This window comes from Heloderma suspectum, chromosome 1 (assembly GCF_057233095.1).
Source record: "Heloderma suspectum isolate Gila_16-S chromosome 1, 16-S_ref, whole genome shotgun sequence".
Classification (NCBI taxonomy): Eukaryota; Metazoa; Chordata; class Lepidosauria; order Squamata; family Helodermatidae; genus Heloderma; species Heloderma suspectum.
The window spans coordinates 355,342,206-355,364,228 of NC_139458.1; the positions used below are offsets into that span (position 1 = coordinate 355,342,206).

At 44.8% G+C, this 22,023-nt stretch overlaps 1 protein-coding gene across 1 annotated transcript in view; it reads right to left on the bottom strand.

The window, feature by feature from the left end:
- PRKN (parkin RBR E3 ubiquitin protein ligase) overlaps nucleotides 1–22,023 on the bottom strand; it is a 1,219,260-nt gene that overhangs the window by 163,348 nt on the left and 1,033,889 nt on the right. The window contains exon 9 of the mRNA XM_084827978.1: nucleotides 7,300–7,449. Coding sequence (XP_084684104.1) covers nucleotides 7,300–7,449 — 150 coding nt within the window. The remainder of the gene's footprint in view (nucleotides 1–7,299; nucleotides 7,450–22,023) is intronic.

Here is a 22,023-nt window from a genome sequence, read left to right on the forward strand (position 1 = left end):
CCTAAAAATCGCAAATATCAAGATGTGACAGCTAGCAATGGAGGCAGGCGACAAGCAGGAAGGGGAGTAGGGAGCCAAAAGTGGCTGGAGGGAAGGTGCTTTGCCAGTGGCTGCTCTTACTTTCATGTAAAGTGAAGCAGCCTTTAAAAAGGCAAGTATGAAATGGACCAAAATGGAGGATAAAATTGACTAGGACATTGAGAAGAGAGGGATATCAGTATGCTGGGCTAAATCTTGGAGAACTGGTCTTGCACCCTCACACAAAGGTGAAATTCCCCAAGGAAAAGAAAAAGCTGGTGAACACATTCCTGCATTCATACGGGCTCTGAAAATTAATTCCATTTGGCAATCTGATGTGGGGTGGGACAGAGTTTCCCTCAGTAGCTGGCAACCACAGCGGACCAACTGTAGAAAGGGTGTGGACATAGGGACTGAGGCAACAAGGAGCTCTGCTGCAAAAGCACCTGGGATATATGCCGAAGCTGCCAGGAGGATTGGGGGGTGGGGGACAAGCCATGGCATGCACCATCGTCTGTCGGGAGTACAATAGGTTGTTCAGTGAACAACCACCTCATGGTGGCTTATTTGCAGGGTGACATGCGAACCCACCCGCTGTGTGTGAAAGAATATGGCATATAGGACCTTACTAAGAACCGGCACCTGAGCGTTCCTCCACCCCAATCCCTTTTTCCGTGTGTCATGTCTTTTTAATTGTAAGCCTGAAGGCAAGGACTGTCTTCCTTCAGATATTTGTATGTCACTCTGTAAGCCTTTGGTTCTAAAAAGCAAAGGGAAAGGCTTTAAATAAATCAAGCAAGCAAGCAATCTCAGAAAAAGATGCTGAGTGCTGGTGGGTTCTCATGAACAAAGAAACTGCTCCAATCTCAGATGGCTTTACACAGACTGAAACATGGAAACAGCCCTGACTTCTGGTCTTTCTACATGGTAACTAGCTGTATAATTAATAGTACAGTTTACATTTGAGTAGGTAGCAGTTCGGAGTAGCCAATAACAGCGACCCATAGTAATGAGTGAGAGGGGTTTTTACTGCAAATTGCTCAGATTCACTGAATAAGTAAACAGACTTGAAGCAAGTCAGGTGAAATGGGCAAACAACTCAATTCGACAGCCTCAATGTGCCCGATACATAAAAATAAACCTGCATATTGTGTCTGATACTGACTGCATACAATCCAAAGATGTGGTTTCATTTTATTGTGTTGCATAAGCAGCATCTGCCAATGTCAAGAACACTGTACAATGCCCCAAGAATCTTATTCAACCTCTTGCTGCTATTACACTTTCATTCCAATGCGGCAAATTAAAATCAGTACTGTGAATACTGATAGGAGTGTCAACTACATATGCACTCGATGGAACATCCATTGCAACAGGCAAATCATGTACTTTTCCTTGGTGCTCAGTCCTAACCTTATCAGGTATGGGAGTTCTCCCCTCTGAACAGTAAACATCCTTTTGATATATAGGAAGTAATATCCCAGTCTAGTACAAAACAAGGCAAAGATGCTTTATTTATCGAGCTCTCATGGGTCTTGATTACCCCAGCTTTTTCAGCAGTCAGGCTAGCTGGCACAGAGTGTAACGGCTTCCATATTTTCTTGCTGGTTTCCTGTGTTAAACATGTCAATGTTTTACATCTCAGATATGAAAGCAAGAGAGATTGGTCTGATGAATAGCAATGAAGGTGGAAGAACAGCGCATAATGGTAACACCTTGGGAAATCAAATTAGTATTTTTATGACTCAAAATAAAAAATAGAAAGGATTAGCCAACAGCAAAGCCAGATGGAGTAATTATTCTTAGGTATGCATATTCAGAATGGCAAAATATTTTTCCCTGATTCCTATCCGAGTCAAAATAACCCTTACAGAGGGTGCATGTTGTTCAATATTAATCTCCATGCATATATATTCAGAAGCTCCACAAAGTCCTCTGCAAAGGGCATTTAAATAGGGTTGTCACAGGTTCCTCACAACAGGGAACATTATTTTAGGAAAGTATTTGTTATTCCTGAATATGATACTTGCATATAATGCAGGGGTGGGGGGCACATGGCCTTGCAGTTGTTGTCAGACTCCAACTCCCATCAGCCTTAGCCACTATGCCCAATGGTAAGGGATAGTGGGAGTTATAGTCCAACAACATCTGGAGGGCCAGAGTTTCCCTAATATAATATGTTGATGCATTTCCTTCATTCTAACAATGGTGAGCGACAGGTTACAATTATTTCTTTTTTACGGATAAGGAAACAGAGACACAGTGATTGTAAGGACATAGGGGTACCCACAAAGTCTTTGTACCCAGAATGCACAAGTACCCATAAGCCTGTGATAAGTGGGATTTTACCAAAACCCAACCCTCAACCTTTTTTTTTAGAGACACTGGATGAACAGCATTCTTTTTCTAGCCTTTGTTCCTTGTTGTTTTTTGTCTGCTTGGCCAAGGGCCAAACTAGACATTAAATACAACTTTGCACATTAAGTTAGAGGTGTACAAGGATTTTGTTTCAGTTTGCAAATTACTCCAAAATGGCCCATTCACAACCCCGAATGTGAACAGGAGGACATATTCTTAGAAAGTGTTTACAAATTCCTGAACTTGTGTTCGCATTCAAAAAACGTGCTTTTAAAAATGTGCACTTTAAGAAATGCGCTCTTTTAAAAATGCACACTTCAAATGGTGAATTTCTAGAAGTGTTCATTTTTTGAAGTGATCATTTTGTTTAAATGTATGTGCAGAGATGTACACTTTTCCCGTTCGAAATACACACTTTCCCCATTCGAACGAACTGAAAAAAACTGGTTGCAAATGAGGACGGGAGCACGCCAAATCAAGCTTTGAGGTGAATGCAGAGAATTTTGGTGAGCACAAGCATCCCTGGTTCTCCCATCCCTACATTAAATGCATGCATCTTTGGTTTTGCAAAATGCAAATAGCAGCCATAGGGTATGTGTGTGTGTGCCGATAATTATTGGAAGAGCAGCAGGCGGGGCGGGGGGATTTAACCCTTTCCTGTTTTGCTGTGGTCCTGACAAAAACTGCTTCTTTAATGCTGCTATTTGAATTAGGAAGAAATCCCTCCTTAGGACCAACTGGGCCTAAGTGGCACCAGGAATGCAGATAATCCAACTCCCCCCTTACCCTCTCTTTTATTGCATCAGAAGAAGGGCGTAATGAGAACTAGAAGACATCAGATTCCTCTCTTGCCTCCCCTCTCCCCATTCTTCTGCTCCTTCCTTCCTTCCTTCCTTCCTTCCTTCCTCTGTGCACCACCAAACCACCAGCTCACAATCCTCCGTGCCTTCTCCCCTTCCTCCTCGTCCTTCTCTACTTACAACTAAGGTTGATGCCTGATTAGTGAAACCTTAGTTGATCAAATGAATTTTAACTGTTTAATCCACCAGTTAAACCTGAATATATTTACACATGACTAAAAAGCATAGTTTTGAAGAGCAGAATGCTTTCTTTGTTCGTAGATGACGAATGCGTATGTTACAGCAGGCACTTCAGGGGAAGAAGCATTCTGCCCGATGTGACAGCAAATCCGCAATTTTAATGTAAGTACAATTTTAATATATTATCATTTTCAAAATAAAGTGCTGCCCTATTAATCGGGGAAGCCTTTTCAGATGATTTCAAACATTTTTAATTGATTAAGTGATTAAAGGTTGCAGCTCTAAATCAAACACATGCTACAGGGGAAAACCCTTTGTAGCTTTGCTTTACCTTGTTTCCCAAGCAGGGGGTCATAGGACTCATCAGGGTAATGAATAAATAATGTCCCAGCTGGGCATCTGCCAAATATGGCATTCTTCTTTCCGATACTTTTCTTGACAAATTTTGAGAAAGGACGCCTTTTGTTTGTTTTAAATGTTACTCTTAAAAGAAAACGTATTACACTCCATACATTTGCTTACAGCAGGGGTGGACGATGTCTGGCCCTCCAGGTGTTTTGGCCTACAACTCCCATCATCCCTCACCATTAGTTATGCTGGCTAGGGCTGAGAGTTGTGGGTCAAAACATCTGAAGGACCAGAAGTTCCCTCCCCCCATAACTTACAGTAAAATGCCCAAGGCCAGAATAAGCCTACGGCTGAACTCACATTTGAACCCAGGACTCATAGATTCAAATCCAAAAGTTCTGACCACTGACTCCCAAAATGTGCGCATGCATGCGCGTGCACACACACACAGTTCTGTGGATCTTCTTGAGGTCTATTCACATCGTCATATCCAAAATAATTTGCAATGTATTGCTTACAAAAACCAACTTGTGCCAATTATTGCACTTTTCCAGGCAGTGGTAAAACATTCTTATCCAGATTTTGCAATAGGAGTTAGGAGCACAAGACCCTGCACCACCCATCTCCTTGTGGCAGAACTAGGCAAGGCTGCCTGCTTGAGGATGTTACTTTCTGCCATTGATTTAGACAAGGAGACTCACAACTACCAACCTTCTCATAGCACACACTTCAGATTCAAGGATTACAAAACATACACGTGCAGAGCAAAAACAGTTCTCCGAAAATGCCAATTAATAATTTCCGGTTGATCTTGAAGGCAGCTGAGAATTTGCCCAGAGATCGCACACTTGAATTCTAGAATCCTACCTGGAATGTTTACCAGGCCCTAAAACGTTTATGAATAAATAGTGCCTCAATCATTTTTGCAGAACAGGGATATCTGCCCTGGCATTTTGGTTAAGATTGGGAGAAAGGTCTAAATAGTGCAAAGTTCTGACTTACAAGCTAGATGTCATGTTTATGCAACACCCATCTGTTCCCAAGAAGACATGTGCTCAAGAAACAGCTCAGGATCCCCTGCATCGCCTGTAGAGGTTGGCCAGCCTGTATTTCAACTTTTTTTATACTCTGTTAGATACAGCAGTGATACACAGAATCACTCCTGCATTACAAAAATAGGACGAAAGCAGCCCTGAACTATTACTTCAGATCTCTACCTCATTATATAGCATCCATTTGCCAGATGCCAGAAGGATCTGTCAGTGTACAAAACTAGCCAGTTTCAAGGGCTCTGGACCGCTACAGAAAGTACTTTCAGAGGAACAGAGCACTTTCTTGAATGGGATAAAGTATAAGCAGAGGACTCTTTCTAATCAAGAAACTTTAGACCCCAAAGAATGATAAATGAAGTAACCAAATACATTTTAGTTTTCATTACTGCAAGATGAGAGAAGAGGGTAATTATTTGTAATTTTATTTTAGCCAGTCCTGAAAGCTTGATATGAAGATGTTTCTTGTTTGACCATTCTTATTTCCTATGAAGTTTGCACACATGCACACAAATTCACAGCTTTGTAACTCTGTTCTAGCTATGGGAAACACTATTTTACATGCACCACTGCCTGGATAGTCAGGAATCTCTAGTGAAGTCCACAGATGTGAACCACCTGCTAGAAAGCAAGTTACTACAACTTCTTCATTCAACAAACCATCAGTGTTAACAGTTTGGATAACCAGAAAGAATTCTGGATAACCAGAAAACAGACTGGATAACCAGAAAACACACACACATAATTTCCTACAATCCCATTGTTGGCATAAAATGTAGATACAATATCCAAAATACTTAGTGCTAAACACCAGTCACTGTAGTCTATAACCATGCAAAGAAAAATGTTGTGTTTTGGCTTGCAAAGGTCTGGGTCACTAGCATAAGTCCAAGGAAATAATAGATAGATAGATAGATAGATAGATAGATAGATAGATAGATAGATAGACAGACAGACAGACAGACAGACAGATATGGCTTGGCTTCTTAATTAAAAATACATAAGTGTCACTTGTTTCACATTGCAGAATGATACCAGTTCACTCATCTACTTATTTTAAATTGACTGACCTGTTCCATAGCGAATTGAAATGTACTGTTTGAAGAAATGTGAGACATTAAAATGACCCTACTAAATTATCCCCTCTCGTCACTGGACACAAAAACACTGTTTGAAGCTGGGTAAACCCACACAACAATGCCAGAGAGTGGCCTGGTTGAGTGGCAGCCTGTACATTCAGAAAAAGTATGATACAGCCTTCTTGCAACTTTACCACTTCAGAAGCATGTGGGAAATTTCCCACCATGTGACATGCTGCACAAAGAAGATTAGCATGTTGGGGAGAAGGTCGGGTCTAGCACATAACCTTTCTCCTTGACATGCTAGCTTTCCATGAGCAGAGAGCTTTTGATGCTGAGGAGCAGTCAGTCATGCAAGACCCTGCTCCCTTCCTGAAGTGGTTCCAGGAGGATAACCCTGCTATCTATCTATCTATCTATCTATCTATCTATCTATCTATCTATCTATCTATCTATCTATTGCATTTATATCCCACCTTTTTTCCTCCTTAAGGAACCCAAGGCGGCATACATAGTCTCCTACCTGTGAGGTAGGTTGGGCTAAGAGTCTGTCACTGGCCCAAAGTCACCCAGTGAGCTTCCATGGCCAAGTGAGGACTAGAACCCGGATCTCCCGACTCCCAGTCCAACACTCTAGCCACTACACCACACTGGCTTTTTCCCTACATTCATTGATTAACTACAAGATTTTGGCAAATCCTGAGGTCCAGAGCCATGGAGCAGCTATTAAATGGGCCCTCAACATGGCCTAACTTGTCTTACTTTATGAACAGAGGGGGTTGCTGACTGACAGTATTATTTAGGATAGTGCAAGAGAGGAGGCAGAGGCAATTTCTGGGGGTGTAGAGTTCATTCCAGTTCTGTTCCAACCACACTTATTTAAAACGAGCTCTCATTTGGCACAATCATGAGTTCATTGTTCATCATCTTCATTGATTTGCTCAAAACACACAGTGTGGTGTCATTTTATTTACGTGACTCTTTCCCGCCCTCTCCCGTCCTCCTCAAACTGTTCAAAGTGAGTGCTGCCAATAAAATAACCGAGCCTTTGGCTTTGGAACCTTTACTGTTTTGCTGACTGCTGGGAGTTTTTAAAAGAGTGAAAGCTCTTGGCTTGTCATTTGCACAGGCCCACTCTTCATGGTAACTACTTAGATCAGCAACTTCACAAACCAATTAAAGTGAAGCATTCTGGAGCAGACATACTCTACATGATAAAGTGGTCATTTCTGTGCTGCAGCATTGAACTAAAATTGTTTATTGGGATCTACAGAGTTTTATTCTGATACGAAGAGCAATTCAGAGTCACCGGTGAGATAGAGAAATTCAGAGATTTTTCCCACCCCTTTCCTTCACAATCTTAACTGAGCTCCATGGTACTATTAGGAAGGTGTGTACTTTGCTTACCCCACAGCCCATTCCATTGCTTGGTTCGCATACTATCTTTCTCACTTCTGGTTCAGGAAGCAGGCCAGCTCCACATCCTGGGGTGGGACACAGGACACCGCCCATCTGCAGAACATACTCTTCTGCACCATAGCGCTGGTAACGATTGTACTGCATGGAAAAAAGAAAAAATGTGCAGTTTAATATGCCCTTAAACATTAAAAAAAAGTATTTCATAAACTGATCCAGTTAATCTGGGGTCCAAAAAACACCTTCGCTCATAAGAGTAGTAAGGAGCTTTTGAGCCTCCTACAAGAAGGATTTGGAGTTAAAGGATTCCCTTTTTTTCTAGCTCTCACAAGCAGTCCACAATTTTTGCTCCAAAGCATGTAGAGGGAAGGCAGGGCTGTGTCTGTTCATTGGAAAAATGCAGCAAATTTGCTGGACAACAGATCTCAGATACTGCATGCTTTGCAGTTTTCATCCCAGAAAGAATGTAAAACTATCAGTTGTTTTGAATCATGTTGAACAAAATAAGATTCAAATAAATGCATGTATTAGTCATGCAATTTGACACTTACCAATGGCAAACAGGAATATCTTACAAGCAAGCACCCATGTTACAAACTGCACCAATCTATACTCCTGGAAGGGAGAATGCAGCATATTGCCAAGCAGGCTCGCCACGAGGACTAGGTGAAGTGGCTGGTCGCCTCGGGTGCCAATAGTGGGAGTTGCCAACCACCACCAGCCCAATGGTCTTCATCCAGACCGTTGACTGACTTACCACACCAAAAAATGCCCTACTGCATCTGCAGCCCAGCCAGGTTCCACGGTGAGCAAAACACAAAAAACGCGCCCTCTTTCTCCACCCTCCACTGCAGCTCCTGCACCAGTCTCACAGGAAGATCTTTGCACTCTCTATTGGTTTCCTGTGCCCCTGCCTATCTCCCAGCTTTTATTTCTGATTGGTTACTGATTCAACACTCTCCATTCTGATTGGTTGAAACTAAGAAGCACTACATCCGGATGGAATATTGTGTTTGCAGTTGCCATAGAAACTGCGCACATGGGGAGGGGGAAGTGAGAGGAACGCTCTTCCTTGCCTCCTCAGGCATTTTCCCTAGCAGCCCATGCAGGCAAGGTATTTCCTTTAAAAAGAGATGCTTGTGTGTGGTGTGAGGTGTCTAGGGCATACATATGTAACTTGTTCACTGTGTGCTTGTTTTCCTGCTAAAAAGGAGAAATAAGCTGGGAAGACATTTAAATGTTGTGGCTGCAATCCTAAACACAGTTACTAGGGAGTTAACCCCTATGAATAGAGTGAGAGTTACTTCTAAGTAAGCATGCAAATGATTTGTTGTAGGATGCATCCTATAACAATGGGCTGTATGGTCAGAGGTTGCTGCAACCGGCAATCTTTTGCCATAGTATTGACATTATTCTGGCAAAAGATTGATGACTGCAGATCCCTTGAATTGACAGGGAGTTATTTTTTAGTAGATACACAAAGGATTATATATACATCACATCACTCTTATTCACTTCCCCCCACTGCTATTTACGAGCAGTAGTTAGGGATGTCAGAGAATTCCGCCACGGATCTCGGTGAGGACGAATGCCAGTGCATTTGGCCCCCCGAACTCCGTGGCGGAACAGCCTGCCACCCCCTCGCCCCCCCGCGGATCCCTCCTGGGACGAGACTTACCTGGGGCGGATGTTCCGGGCGGTGGCGGCTGCGATGGCGGCTGGTCTTCTGACCGGCCGCCGCCATTTGCATCCTTGTCGTTTTTCTTTCTTTCTTTTTTTACAAGATGTGATAGGCTACATAAAGATTTATGTAGCCTATCATGGCTGGGTAAAAAACCAAAAAAATGCGTACGCAAATGGCGGCGGCTACAGCTGCCACCATTTGCGTTCCTTATTTTTGGCCCTCTTAGTCTATGTAAATATTTATGTAGACTATGACAGCGAAAATAAAGGGGAATGCAAATAGCGTAGCAGGCGTAAATATTTATGTAGGCTAAAATGGTGAATCAAAAAGGGACGCAAATAGCGCCCGCTATGCTATTTGCGTTCCCCTTTATTTTCGCTGTCATAGTCTACGTAAATATTTACGTAGATTAAGATGGCCAAAAATAAGGAACGCAAATGGCGGTGGCCATAGCTGCCGCCATTTGCGTACACGGGTTTTTTTTCTTACCCAGAGCCCTCCGCGGCCGGAAATCCGGCTGCGGACGGCTCTGGCCTGGGCCTGGCTGGCCGCTCTGCGGAGCTGCCGCGGAGCACAGCCGGCCATGGAGGATTCTGGGGGGGAGGAACGGATCGCCTCCCCCCCGTCGAGGATTCCGGTGGGAGGGACGGAACGCCTCCCCCCCCCACCATCAACATAATCCGTGGAAAGGTAAGTGACTTTCGTATATCCCTAGCAGTAGTGGGTTTGTGTGTGAATGCGGGGGTGTTGTGTGCCAAACCTGTACCTCATCTAGGACACCAATATATTTTGAGATGGGGCTGTTGCTAGGTAGGGGGGCTCAAACAACTTCTTTCCATGCATTAAAAGAACATGTGAGCAGTTGCAGGCCCATACAGCCCAGCCTCGCTCCCAGCAGGCATGCCCCGTAATAGCCCTTCCCCTGCCATCTCTGTGTTAGGTGCATGTGAGAAGGGGCTCTATGCATGCACCAATGTATGTGCATACAGATCCTTCACATGTGGAAGGTCAATACACATGTAGAGTGTCTACTCACACATATCCAACACAGAGACAGCAGGGCACATCTCCACAGGGGGCAGCAGGGAGCAGGGCTAACCCCCCTTCTCATGCACTCCTTCAGTATGTATAGGACCAGTTTTCTGAACCTGCCCCCCTGTACTTCAGTTCTTGAGAGCCAAAAAACAAAGAGAAAACTCAACTGCCATAAGGCTACTCTATGTTTATAAGGTTTCCCTAAATCAATAAATTGCTATTTTGTGTCCAACATTATACACAAAACCAACATAACTGACATAGTATTTAATTCTAAAATTCATCCATTTTAAACTATGCTTGAGGTTTCTTTGCAGGACGTGAGTACCAATGCATGCATTCTGAATTACTGGTCTTGTTTAGAGAACAAGCCTTCAAGAGTCTCAGGCTCACATGTCCCACCTTCCCTTCCACCAGTGCAGTCATTAAAAGGAGTCACAAGATTAAGTCTTATTTCAGATTGACCACAGGTGGCCATATCATCCAAATCAACTTTGGTTAATGTCAACTATGGTTAGCTGAAACAAGCCAAGTTCAGACCATAGTTTATGAAGCTGGGTTGTTTAGTTAAGATTAACCACAGTTTAGGGTTCACATGACACACTAAACTGTGGTTAATCTAAAATGGAAGAGGAAGCTTCCAATCTTCTCATGGCTGAGCCAGAAGAGGAAAGAGGGGAGAGCATGCAAGCCTGAGGCTTGGACAGACTCATTCTCATAATGGTAAACCATGGTGTAGTGTTATGTTCAAATGCAGGCGATCTTTGGCCTTGAACAGAATGGCTGATAATAAACTGCTCTGTATTGACTCCCATGCTTGGTCAGAGCAGAGTGAATGGACTTCAAAGTGTGTGTGTGTAGGGGTGGGGGTGGAATGTCTTACAATATCTTAAAAACTTCTGAGAGTTTGTTGAAGAGACAAATGTCAGCCACGCTACAGTAGAGGGCCTGTCAGAATTTCCATTATCAATCTTCAGTTGATAAATGAAAATGCTTCTCAGCCTCCAATGTGGTATAAGGGGATCTGATATTTTCTTTTCTTCTTTAATTTTATGTATAAATAACGCCTTAAAAAACACAATTCTGTTGTTCTAAGTTATAAGCAACAAAATTGATTTACTGTATTCAATTTGGAGAAAAAGAAATACTTTGTCAGAGAATTTGACATCTTCTACTGGCTCAGTATAGAAATCATGCCAGATCATTACACTATTATAGCACCATGAAGTGTTATTTTTGCACTACAAAAGCCAAAGAAATAGATGAATCTAAAAAGAGAAGATCCTTCTATATGCATTCACACATTTCACTATCCAGTCACTAAGCTTTTCCGAGCGTTGGCATCAAAGCACATTTTCTCATTTTCTCCCCCCCCCTTCTTTTTAGGCTGAAAATCATGTAGTCCAGTTCTTATGAGCCTATCACTGTAACAAAAAGCTGTTTTGTTGTGAACTAAACTATTTTCATGGGTTACAGGATTCATGCTCTCAGTCACACTTCCTTGGCTTAACAGGACATCAAAGAAGAGATTCTAAAAAGCGATTCTACCTAACGGGTCTATGCTCCTCAAACCACTCAGCTCCTTTCCTGCTTTGAGGAAAGTGGTTCCAGAAAACAACATAATGATATGTAGACACATTCATTCTGCCCCAGTGTCTTTGACCTGTGGTTTTTCAAATGATGTCATAAGGGAGTCTATATATGCTTTGAATCCCACATGCATATCAGATCCTTGTGGAAATTACATTAGTCATCATGGTGTGTCTGCACGAGACATAGGAAGCTGCCTTGCATCAAGTCAGACCATAGGTCCACCTAGCTTAGTACTGTCTACACTGACTGGCCTGAAACCCTGTCTCCAAGGTTTCAGGCAGGGGTGTTTCCCAGTCTATCTGAACTAAACTTGGGACTTTCTGCATGCAAAACATGTACTATACACTGAGCTATGGTCCCATCCCTATGTTGCACATGGCCAAGCATTCATGTGGGATAAAGTATGAAATCCCATTAGTAGAAAACAGTGGAATAAAACTGTTCCTTTATATGAGGTAATATTTGTAGCAACTTATGTTTGTCTGCTGTATTTAAATTATGGAAAAAGCATGACAGCATACTCTGATAATAATTAAACAGAATATAGGGAATGGGTACACTACTAGAAGTGTTAATATACTCTCAATCTTCAGTCTAAAATATCATACATTTTTACTTATCAACACATAAACTAGAGGCCTAAAGTCAAAGATTCTAAAGCAAGAAAATCCAATGCTGTAAAAAGAAAATCCAATGCTGTAAAGAACAATATTGTTTAGGAACCTGGAATGTAAGATCAATGAATCAAGGTAAGCTGGAGGTGGTCAAACATGAGATGGCAATACTGAACATCGACATCTTGGGAATCAGCGAACTCAAATGGACAAGTATGGGCGAATTTAATTCAGGTGACCATCATATCTACTACTGTGGGCAAGAATCCCTTAGAAGAAATGGAGTAGCACTCATAGTCAACAAAAGGGTGGGAAAAGCAGTACTGGGGTACAATCTCAAAAATGACAGAATGATCTCAGTACGAATCCAAGGCAAACCATTCAACATCAAGTAATTCAAGTCTATGCCCCAACCACTGATGCCGAAGAAGCTGAGGTTGATCGGTTCTATGAAGACCTACAACACCTTCTAGAACTAACACCAAAAAAAGATGTCCTCTTCATCACAGGGGATTGGAATGCTAAAGTAGGAAGTCAAGAAATCACCAGGATAACAGGCAGGCATGGCCTTGGTGTACAAAATGAAGCAGGACAAAAGCTAATAGAGTTTTGCCAAGAGAACACGCTGATCATAGCAAACACTCTTTTCCAACAGCACAAGAGGCGACTCTACACATGGACATCACCAGACGGTCAATATCGAAATCAGCTTGATTATGTCCTTTGCAGTCAAAGATGGAGAAGCTCTATACAGTCAGTAAAAACAAGACCTGGAGCTGACTGTGGCTCAGATCATGAGCTGCTTCTTGCAAAATTTCGGCTGAAATTGAAGAACGTAGGGAAAACCACTAAACCATTCAGGTATGACCTCAATCATATCCCTTATGAATATACAGTGGAGGTGAGGAATAGATTCAAGGGATTAGACCTGATAGACAGAGTGCCTGAGGAACTACGGACGGATTGTTCAGGAGGCAGCAACTCAATCCATCCCAAAGAAAAAGAAATGCAAGAAAGTCAAGTGGCTGTCTGATGAGGCTTTACAAGTAGCCGAGGAAAGGAGGGAAGCGAAAAGCAAGGGAGAAAGGGGAAGATATATCCAACTGAATGCAGAGTTCCAGAGAATAGCAAGGAGAGACAAGAAGGCCTTCTTAAATGAACAATGCAAAGAAATTGAGGAAAACAACAGAATGGGAAAGACTAGAGATCTAAAGAGCCTCTTGTTGAGGGTGAAAGTGGAGAGTGCAAAAGCTGGTTTGAAACTCAACATGAAAAAAACTAAGATCATGGCATCTGGCCCCATCACTTCCTGCCATACAGAAGGGGAAGAAATGGAAGCTGTGATAGATTTTATTTTCTTGGGCTCCAAGATCACTGCAGACGGTGACTGTAGCCATGAAATTAAAAGACGCTTTCTCCTTGGGAGGAAAGCTATGGCAAACCTAGACAGCATAGTAAGAAGCAGAAACATCACCTTGCCGACAAAGGTCCGTCTAATCAAAGCTATGGTTTTCCCAGTAGTAATGTATGGCTGTGAGAGCTGGACTATAAGGAAGGCTGAGCGCTGAAGAATGGATGCTTTCGAACTGTGGTGCTGGAGAAGACTCTTACGAGTCCCCTAGACTGCAAGGAGGTCAAATCAGTCCATCCTAAAGGAAATCAACCCTGAGTGCTCATTGGAAGGACAGATACTGAAGCTGAAGCTCAAATATTTTGGCCACCTAATGCAAAGAGAAAACTCTCTGGAAAAGACCCTGATGCTGGGAAAGACTGAAGGCAAAAGGAGAAGGGGACGGCAGAGGATGAGATGGCTAGATAGCATCACCGATGCAATGAATATGAACTTGAGCATGCTCCGGGAGACAGCGCAGGACAGGAAGGCCTGGCGTGCTATGGTCCATGGGGTCACGAAGAGTCGGACACGACTGAACAACAAAGTCAAAGAAGTGGTGGCATATTGGCTTGTTGCTTCAAACCAATATGTGAAATTCAGCCCCACCTCCTATTTGCCTTGAGCAAAGCCTGCTTCCCTAATATTTTAATGCAAATTTTCAGGCCGCTTTAAGCACCCTTCCTTGTGACAATGACTGATTTCAAATACTGAAATCAAATCTAGAGATTAGCCAGCTTGGCGATATAGAGACATGGTAGTTTGTTTTTCAAGTAATAAATCTTTGTTAGCAGCCTTGACTCTCTGTCATGAACCTATCAAAGTCAATGCACACCCTGGAGGCCCCCAATATGCCTGCAGGCATAGAAGTACTGCCAGCGGTGTTGCTGCTGGAAGTAGGGGCCAAAATGGGGCATTTGGGTGGGGGGGAGGTGTCAAAGGGCATGTTGGAAGGTCAGCCTTGGGTGCTCTGGATCCAAAGCCCCCTTGCTCCTTTGGCACATTCCTGGATCAGGTTCCTTATCTACACAAGCTGGATTTTGTTTTTAAAGAACCAGCAGCTACCACATTCAGGGAAAGTTGCACCTGTCACCTCCTGCCCTGGCCTCTCCAAGCTGGGAGACTTTGGGAAAAGGCAGATCTCCCACCACATAACGTCCCACCCCTTAGGATTGCTCTGTCAGTTTGGTGGAGTACTCTCTCATTCACCCGCACACAGAAGTGGAGGATATGGTGGCTATAAAAAGATCTTTTCAATAGACTTTTAAAAGATGGTTTTACTAAAGAGATTTACGAGAAATTTTCTGTAACATTTTAATTGATATGACTCGCTAAGAATTTTTAAATTAATTCTGCACAAAGCTTTGAGAATATGTTCTGCCTTTATTGTTCACAAAAAAGAGCTCAGAAGTCTTAAGTCTACTCAAAGAAACCAGATCAAGGAAGGAAAAAGATTTTTGTTAAAATAGCAGCAGCATTTAGATATCTGTAATACTGCATCTTACAAAGAAAGGTGCATTTTCAGGGTAGGGTAAATACTTTGAGGCTCTCATCTAAACACATGGTATCACTGACCCAAATTATTTCAAGATGTTTTGAAGTCAGGTCCCTGTTACAATGGGATGCTAGTGGCTGCAAATTTCTCTCACTGTCTTGTCTTCCACCTAAGCACATAGGGATGGCGGAGAATTTCTCCTCGAAACTTCGGGGGGCCGAGCGCCAACGTGTTTGGCCCCCCGAACAAGTTTCGGGGAGAAATCCTCTGAACCCCCCCAGCCCCCCGCCCCCCCCGGGACGGGACTTACCTTCACCGAATGTCCCTCCCGGTGGCGGGTCCGGCCGGCGGTTCAGCGGGTGTTCGAGCGGGGCGGGAGCGGCAGCCGGTCTTTCGACCGGCTGCCGCCGCCGCCATTGCAATCAAAGAAAAAAAAAACGCCCCCTGATAGGCTACGTGACGATTGACGTAGCCTATCACGGCTGACTTTGCAGATCTAGCCGTGATAGGCTACGTGAATCGTCACGTAGCCTATCAGGGGGCGTTTTTTTTTTTTTTTTTAAATTTCGCGTTCGCGGCTGGGCGAGGCGGGAAGCCTCCTCCCCGGCCTGAATTTCGGCCGGGGCGAGGCAGGAAGCCTCCCCCCCGGCCTGAATTTCGGCTGGGGCAAGGCGGGAAGCCTCCCCCCCCCGGCCTGAACTTCGCGGGGGGAGCAGCGAAGCGCCTCCCCCCCACCGCGAACGTCCTTTGACGACAGGTAAGGGACTTTCGTCCACCCCTACATGGGGCACAAGAGAAAAGGGCTTTAAATTATCATGTTTTACTTTATACAATGGGAACACATTCTTCTTCTATGCCCTGCCTTGGATCTCATTCCTCAGCTCGCCACCACTTGTTTTTGTTTTTAAAATAAGGACTGGGGTCTTGATTTCACATTCTGGCACAGACTCCAAACACATCTTCAGGGTGGCCCTCTCTTGTACTACTGTCGTTCTCATTTGACTCACTGACCAGAAAAGATCAAGATGCCTTTATGCAGTGTCAGCAGTTTGCTGGTTCATCTAGCCAAGCAATGTCTATCCTGACTGGTGATGGCCCTCTAAAATTTCAGACAGAAGTCTCTCCTAGCCCTGCCACCAGGGATTCTTTTTACTGGAAATGCCAGGGACTGAGTCTGAGACCATAAGAATATAAGACGAGCCCTGCTGAATCAGACCAAGGGTCCATCTAGTCCAGCATTCTGTTCACACCAGCTGCCCACAGGAAACAGCACTCTTCCACCCATGTTCCCCAGCAATAGGCATACTGCCTCTGATACTGGAGGTAGAATATAGCCATTAGGACTAGTAGCCACTGATAGCCTTCTCATCCAGGAATTTGTCTAACCCCTTTTTAAAGCATACAAATTGGTGACCATTACTACATCTTGTGGAAGTGAATTTCATAGTTTAGCTATGCGCTGTGTGAAGAAGTACAGTCAGGGCCAGAAATATTGGAACAAGGATAACTGTTTTGGCAGTTGGCCTCTGTACACCATCACATTGAAGTTGAAAGGAAACACACCCAGATAGGAGCAAAGTCAGGACTATCAGCTGTAATTCAAGGGATGTGACAAAAGTGGGCCACTAACCATTCAGGAAGTACAGCCAGTGGCATACCCCCCCCATCCTTGGTGGCTCATAAGTAATGGAACAAATGGCTGACAAGCAGCTGCATGGCCAGGTGTGGCCTGTTTCCTGGGTACCCCATGACCAATCAAGCAGATAAGGATGGAGGTGGTTCTGAGTGTTACATTTCATTTGGTAGCTGTTCACTGGAACTCCCAACATGAGGTCCAAAGAGGTGTCCATGCGAGTGAAAGAGGCCATCATTAGGCTGAGGAAACAAAATAAACCCATCAGACAGAGAGCAAAAACAGTGGGAGTGGCCAATACAATGGTTTGGAACATCCTGAAAAAGAAGAAATTAACTGGCAAGCTCAGCAACAGCAAAAGGCCTGGAAGACCACGGAAGACAACTCAAGTGGATGACAGCAGAATTCTGCTCATGGTGAAGAGGAACCCTTTCACAACATCTAGCCAGGTCAAGAACGCTCTTGAGGAGGTAGGCATGTCATTGTCAACATCTACAGTCAAGAGACAGCTTTATGAATGTAAATACAGAGGCTTCACAACAAGGTGCAAACCACTGGTAACGCTCAAGAACAGACAGGCCGGATTAGCCTTTGCCAGCAAACACCTCAAAAAGCCTGCCCAGTTCTGGAATAAGATTCTTTGGACTGATGAAACCAAGATTAACTTGTACCAGAATGATGGGAAGAGAAAAGTATGGAGAAGGAACAACTCATGATCCAAAGCATACCACATCATCTGTCAAACATGGTGGAGACAGTGTTATGGCATGGGCATGTCTGGCTGCCAATGGAACCGGGTCACTGGTGTTTATTGATGACCTGACTGCTGAGAAAAGCAGGAGGATGAATTCTGAAGTGTATAGGGCTATACTTTCTGCTCAGATTCAGCCAAATGCTGCCAAATGATAGGACGCCGCTTCATATTGCAGATGGATAATGACCCAAAACATACAGCAAAAGCTACCCAAGAGTTTCTCAAGACAAAGAAGTGGGATGTTCTTCAATGGCCAAGTCAGTCACCTGACCTCAACCCAACAGAGCATGCTTTTCACTTACTGAAGCCAAGACTGAAGGCAGAAAGACCCACAAACAAGCAGCAGGTGAAGGCAGCTGCAGTAAAGGTCTGGCAAAGCATCTCGAGGGAGGAAACTCAGCATTTGGTCATGTCCATGGGTTCCAGACTTCAGGCAGTCATTGACTGCAAAGGATTTTCATCCAGGTATTGAAGGCGATCCTTAAGTTTGAGATGATGTTGGTTTGTTCCATTACTTATGGGCCACCAATGATGGGTGTGTGTGTATGCCACTGGCTGTACTCCCTGAATGGTTAGTGCCCCACTTCTGTCAAACCCCTTGAATTACAGCTGAAAGTCCTGACTTCGCTCCCATCTGGGTGTGTTTCCTTTTAACTTCAATGTGGTGGTGTACAGAGGCCAACTGCCAAAACAGTTATCCTTGTTCCGATATTCCTGGCCCTGACTGTACTTCCTTTTATCTGTCCTGAATCTCTCACCAATCAGCTTCATGGCACCAGGTAAGCTTCCCTTAAGAGAGCATTCCAGAGCTGCCCTCCACCCAGCAAAATCCCCGACCAATCACTATCTGCATGCAAAGCACATGACCTGTGTGTGACTGAGCTCTGTGCCCACTCATTCCACCCTGTAATTCATGATCATAGGGGCTAATCTCAGTCAACAATTTAAAATAATCAACCATTCAAATCATCAATTTAAAGCGGAGCTTATCATAGTCGTCCAGGGTCTATTACATGCCAGCCCTAAGGACACTGTAGATTCCTCTGAGGCCCGCTGTAATACATTTGCTAGGCACTTCCAGGATAAGATGTCTTGCATCCACCAGGATTTAGACTCCAGTGTTCAAGCAGGTGAATCTGGTGAGGTATCCAGAGTATCCGTTCCTGGATGAGTTTCAGCTGGTACAGGTCGAGGACATTGACAAGGTGCTTGGACAGGTTCATTCAACCACTTCTGTACAGGATCCTTGCCCCTCTTGCCTGGTAAAAACTGGCAGGGAAGGAACAGCTGGCTGGGTCAGGGAGGTGATTAATGCGGCGTAATGCCTCCTTGTGAGAGGGAGTGGTTCTGGGCCACCTCAAAGAGGCAGTAGTGAGACCACTCCTAAAGAAACCCTCCCTGGACCCGAAAAATCTTAGTACTTCTGGCCAGTGGCAAATGTTCCTTTCCTGGGCAAGGTTCTTGAGCGGGTGATTGCCAACCAGCTCCAGACACTCTTGGATGAGACTGATTATCTAGATCCATTTCTGTCGGGATTCAGGCCAGGTTTTGGAATGGAAACAGCCTTGGTCACCCTGTATGATGACCTATGTCAGGAGAGAGACAGGAGGAGTGTGACCCTGTTGATTCTTCTTGATCTCTTGGCGGCTTTTGCTTGACCATGGTATCCTTCTGGGACAATTGTCTGAGCTGGGAGTGGGAGGCACTGCATTGCAGTGGTTTCGCTCCTACTTGGATGGTCAGCTCCAGAAAGTGGTGCTTGGGGAATATTGCTCAGCCCCATGGCTTCTCCAGTATGGGGTTCCACAGGGGTCAGTTCTGTCCCCCATGCTATTTAACATCTACATGAAACTGTTGAGTGCAGTCATCTGGAGTTTGGGGGCACGTTGTTGTCAGTATGCTGATGACATGCAGCTCTGTTTCTCCTTTTCATCTTCTTCAGGTGAGGGTGTGGATGTGCTAAATCAGTGCCTGGCTGTGACAATGGACTGGATGAGGGCTAATAAACTGAAACTCAATCCAGACAAGACTGAGATGCTGTTGGTGGGTGGTTCTTCTGACCAGATGGAGGGTGCTCAACCTGTTCTGGATGGGGTTGCATTCCCCCTGCGTAGCAGGTTCATAGCTTGGGGGTTCTCCTTGGGCCATATTTGTCACTTGAGGCTCAGGTGGCCTCAGTGGCACGGAGTGCCTTCTACCAGCTTCAGTTGGTGGCCCAGCTACACCCCTATCTGGACAAGGATAATGTCAGGAGTGCTCTAGCTGCCTCTTACAGTCCCCTCCAATAGCCAACTCAAGATAGAGATGACGAGGATTCTTTCCAAGGCTTTATTCCTTTATTCCTTAATGACTCTTACAGATACTAATCACTAGCGACTAAGCAAGGAACTGCATGGGGGTAGACAGCAGAGTAGCCTAAGCTCCAGGTAAGGCAGTTGGTCCTCATTTGAAGGAGAAATGCGGGAAGACTCTGAACTTCTGGGCTATGGAGAGATCCTCCCTTTTACCCTTGGGTCCTCGGGACGCGACCGTTGTTTGAGCGCCAAATGAGCGGAGCGCCTCCTTTTGGCGCCCTCCATCTGGCACCACTCCCCTCATCTGCGCCGAGCGTCCAGCAAGCCCCCCTCCTCTGCTCTCTCACTGCCAGGGTCACTATCTCTCTCAGGAATGCTGGCAGGAGGAATCTCTGCCAGCTGCTGTGCTTGTGAGAGATGAGCGAGCGCCTCTCTCACAGATTGCTGTTCTTCCTCAGAATCAGAACTGCTCGGGGGCTCTATGGGCTCAGTTTCCACCCTGACAGATAATCTGGCTTCAGTTGTCTATGCTCTGGTAATCTCCAAGTTAGATTACTGCAATGTACTCTACGTGGGGCTGCCTTTGAAGACGGTTCAGAAGCTGCAGCTCAAACAAAATGTGGCGGCTGGATTGATAACGGGGACCAGAGGCCCAAATATATAAGACCGACTATGTTTCCAAGCCCAATTCAAGGTGCTGGTTTTAACCTATAAAGTCTTACATGGCTTGGGACCACAATACCTGACAGAGCGCCTCTCCCAACACAAACTTACCTGTGTACTACACTCAACATCTAAGGCCCTCCTCCAGCTACCTACACCGAGGGAAGCTCGGAAGATGGCGATAAGAGAGAAGGCCTTTTTGGTGGTGGCCCCCAAATTATGGAATGATCTCCCCAATGAGGCCTGCCTGAAGCCAACATTGTTATCTTTTGGTGCCAGGTTAAGACCTTTCTCAGGCATTCGGCAGCATATGGCAAGTTTTAATCAATCCTGGAATGTCTTATGGTTATGGTTGTTTGCTTTTGAGATTGTTTGAAGTTGTTTTAGATATACGTTTCCATCATGTATATTGTCTGTTCATGTTTTTTTTTTTAATGTAAATGGGTTTTAATCTCTGTATATTGTATTTTTAATGTTTTTAATCTTTGTAAACTGCCCAGAGAGCTTCGGCTATTGGGTGGTATAGAAATGTTAATAACAACAACAACAACCACCACCTTCCTATATACAGGCCTCAAGCCTTATCTTTGAGAGGGTGCTGGACCAGTGCTTGGCCACGTTAATGGACTGGATGAGGGCTAACACACTGAAGCTCAGTCCAGATAAGCACTGCTAATGGGTGGCTCCTCCGATCAGATGAGAGGGATTCAACCTCTACTGGATGGGGTTACACTCCCCCTGAAAGACCAGGGACCTAGCCTCAGGGTGCTCCTGGATCCACTGCCGTCATTAGAGGCTCAAGTGGCCTCTGTGGCATGGAGCACCCTTTACCAGCTTTGGTTGGTATCCTAGCTATGACGCCATTGGAGGTGGACAGCCTAGCTGCAGTGATCCATGCCCTGATAACCTCCCATTTGGATTACCGTAATGTGTTGTACATGGGGCTACCTTTGAAGATGGTCCAGAAACTTCAGCTAGTGGAAAATATGGCTGCAAGAGTTTTAACTAAGACCAGGCATTCCGCCAGTCCTGTCACAACTGAACTGGCTCCCAATTCATTTCTGGGCCCAATTCAAAATGCTGGTTTTGTCCTATAAAGCTCTACACAGCTTGGGATCTCAATAACTGACAGAATGCCTCCTCCCATATGTATCTACTGTCAGGGCTCCCCTTATGACCTGGACTCCCTGAGCAACACCTTAAGAATCTCTTGCCTCCTTACAAGTAGGGATGTACGAAAATCACTTACCTTTCGGGGATTATTCTGATGGTGGGGGGGAGGCGTTCCGTCCCTCCCCCTGGAATCCTCGCTGGGGGTGAGGCGCTCTGTTCCTCCCCCCCCGGAATCCTGGCAGGCCGGCTGTGCTCCACAGCGATTCTGCGGAGCCGCTGGCCGGCTCTGCCAGCAGCCGGACATCCGGCCACTGGCTAGCAGGGACGCAAATGGCGGCGGCCATAGCTGCCGCCGTTTGCGTCCCTGCAGTCAGCTGTGATAGGCTACGTAAACATTTATGTAGCCTATCACGGTGTTTTTTTTAAAATCTAGCCGTGATAGGCTAC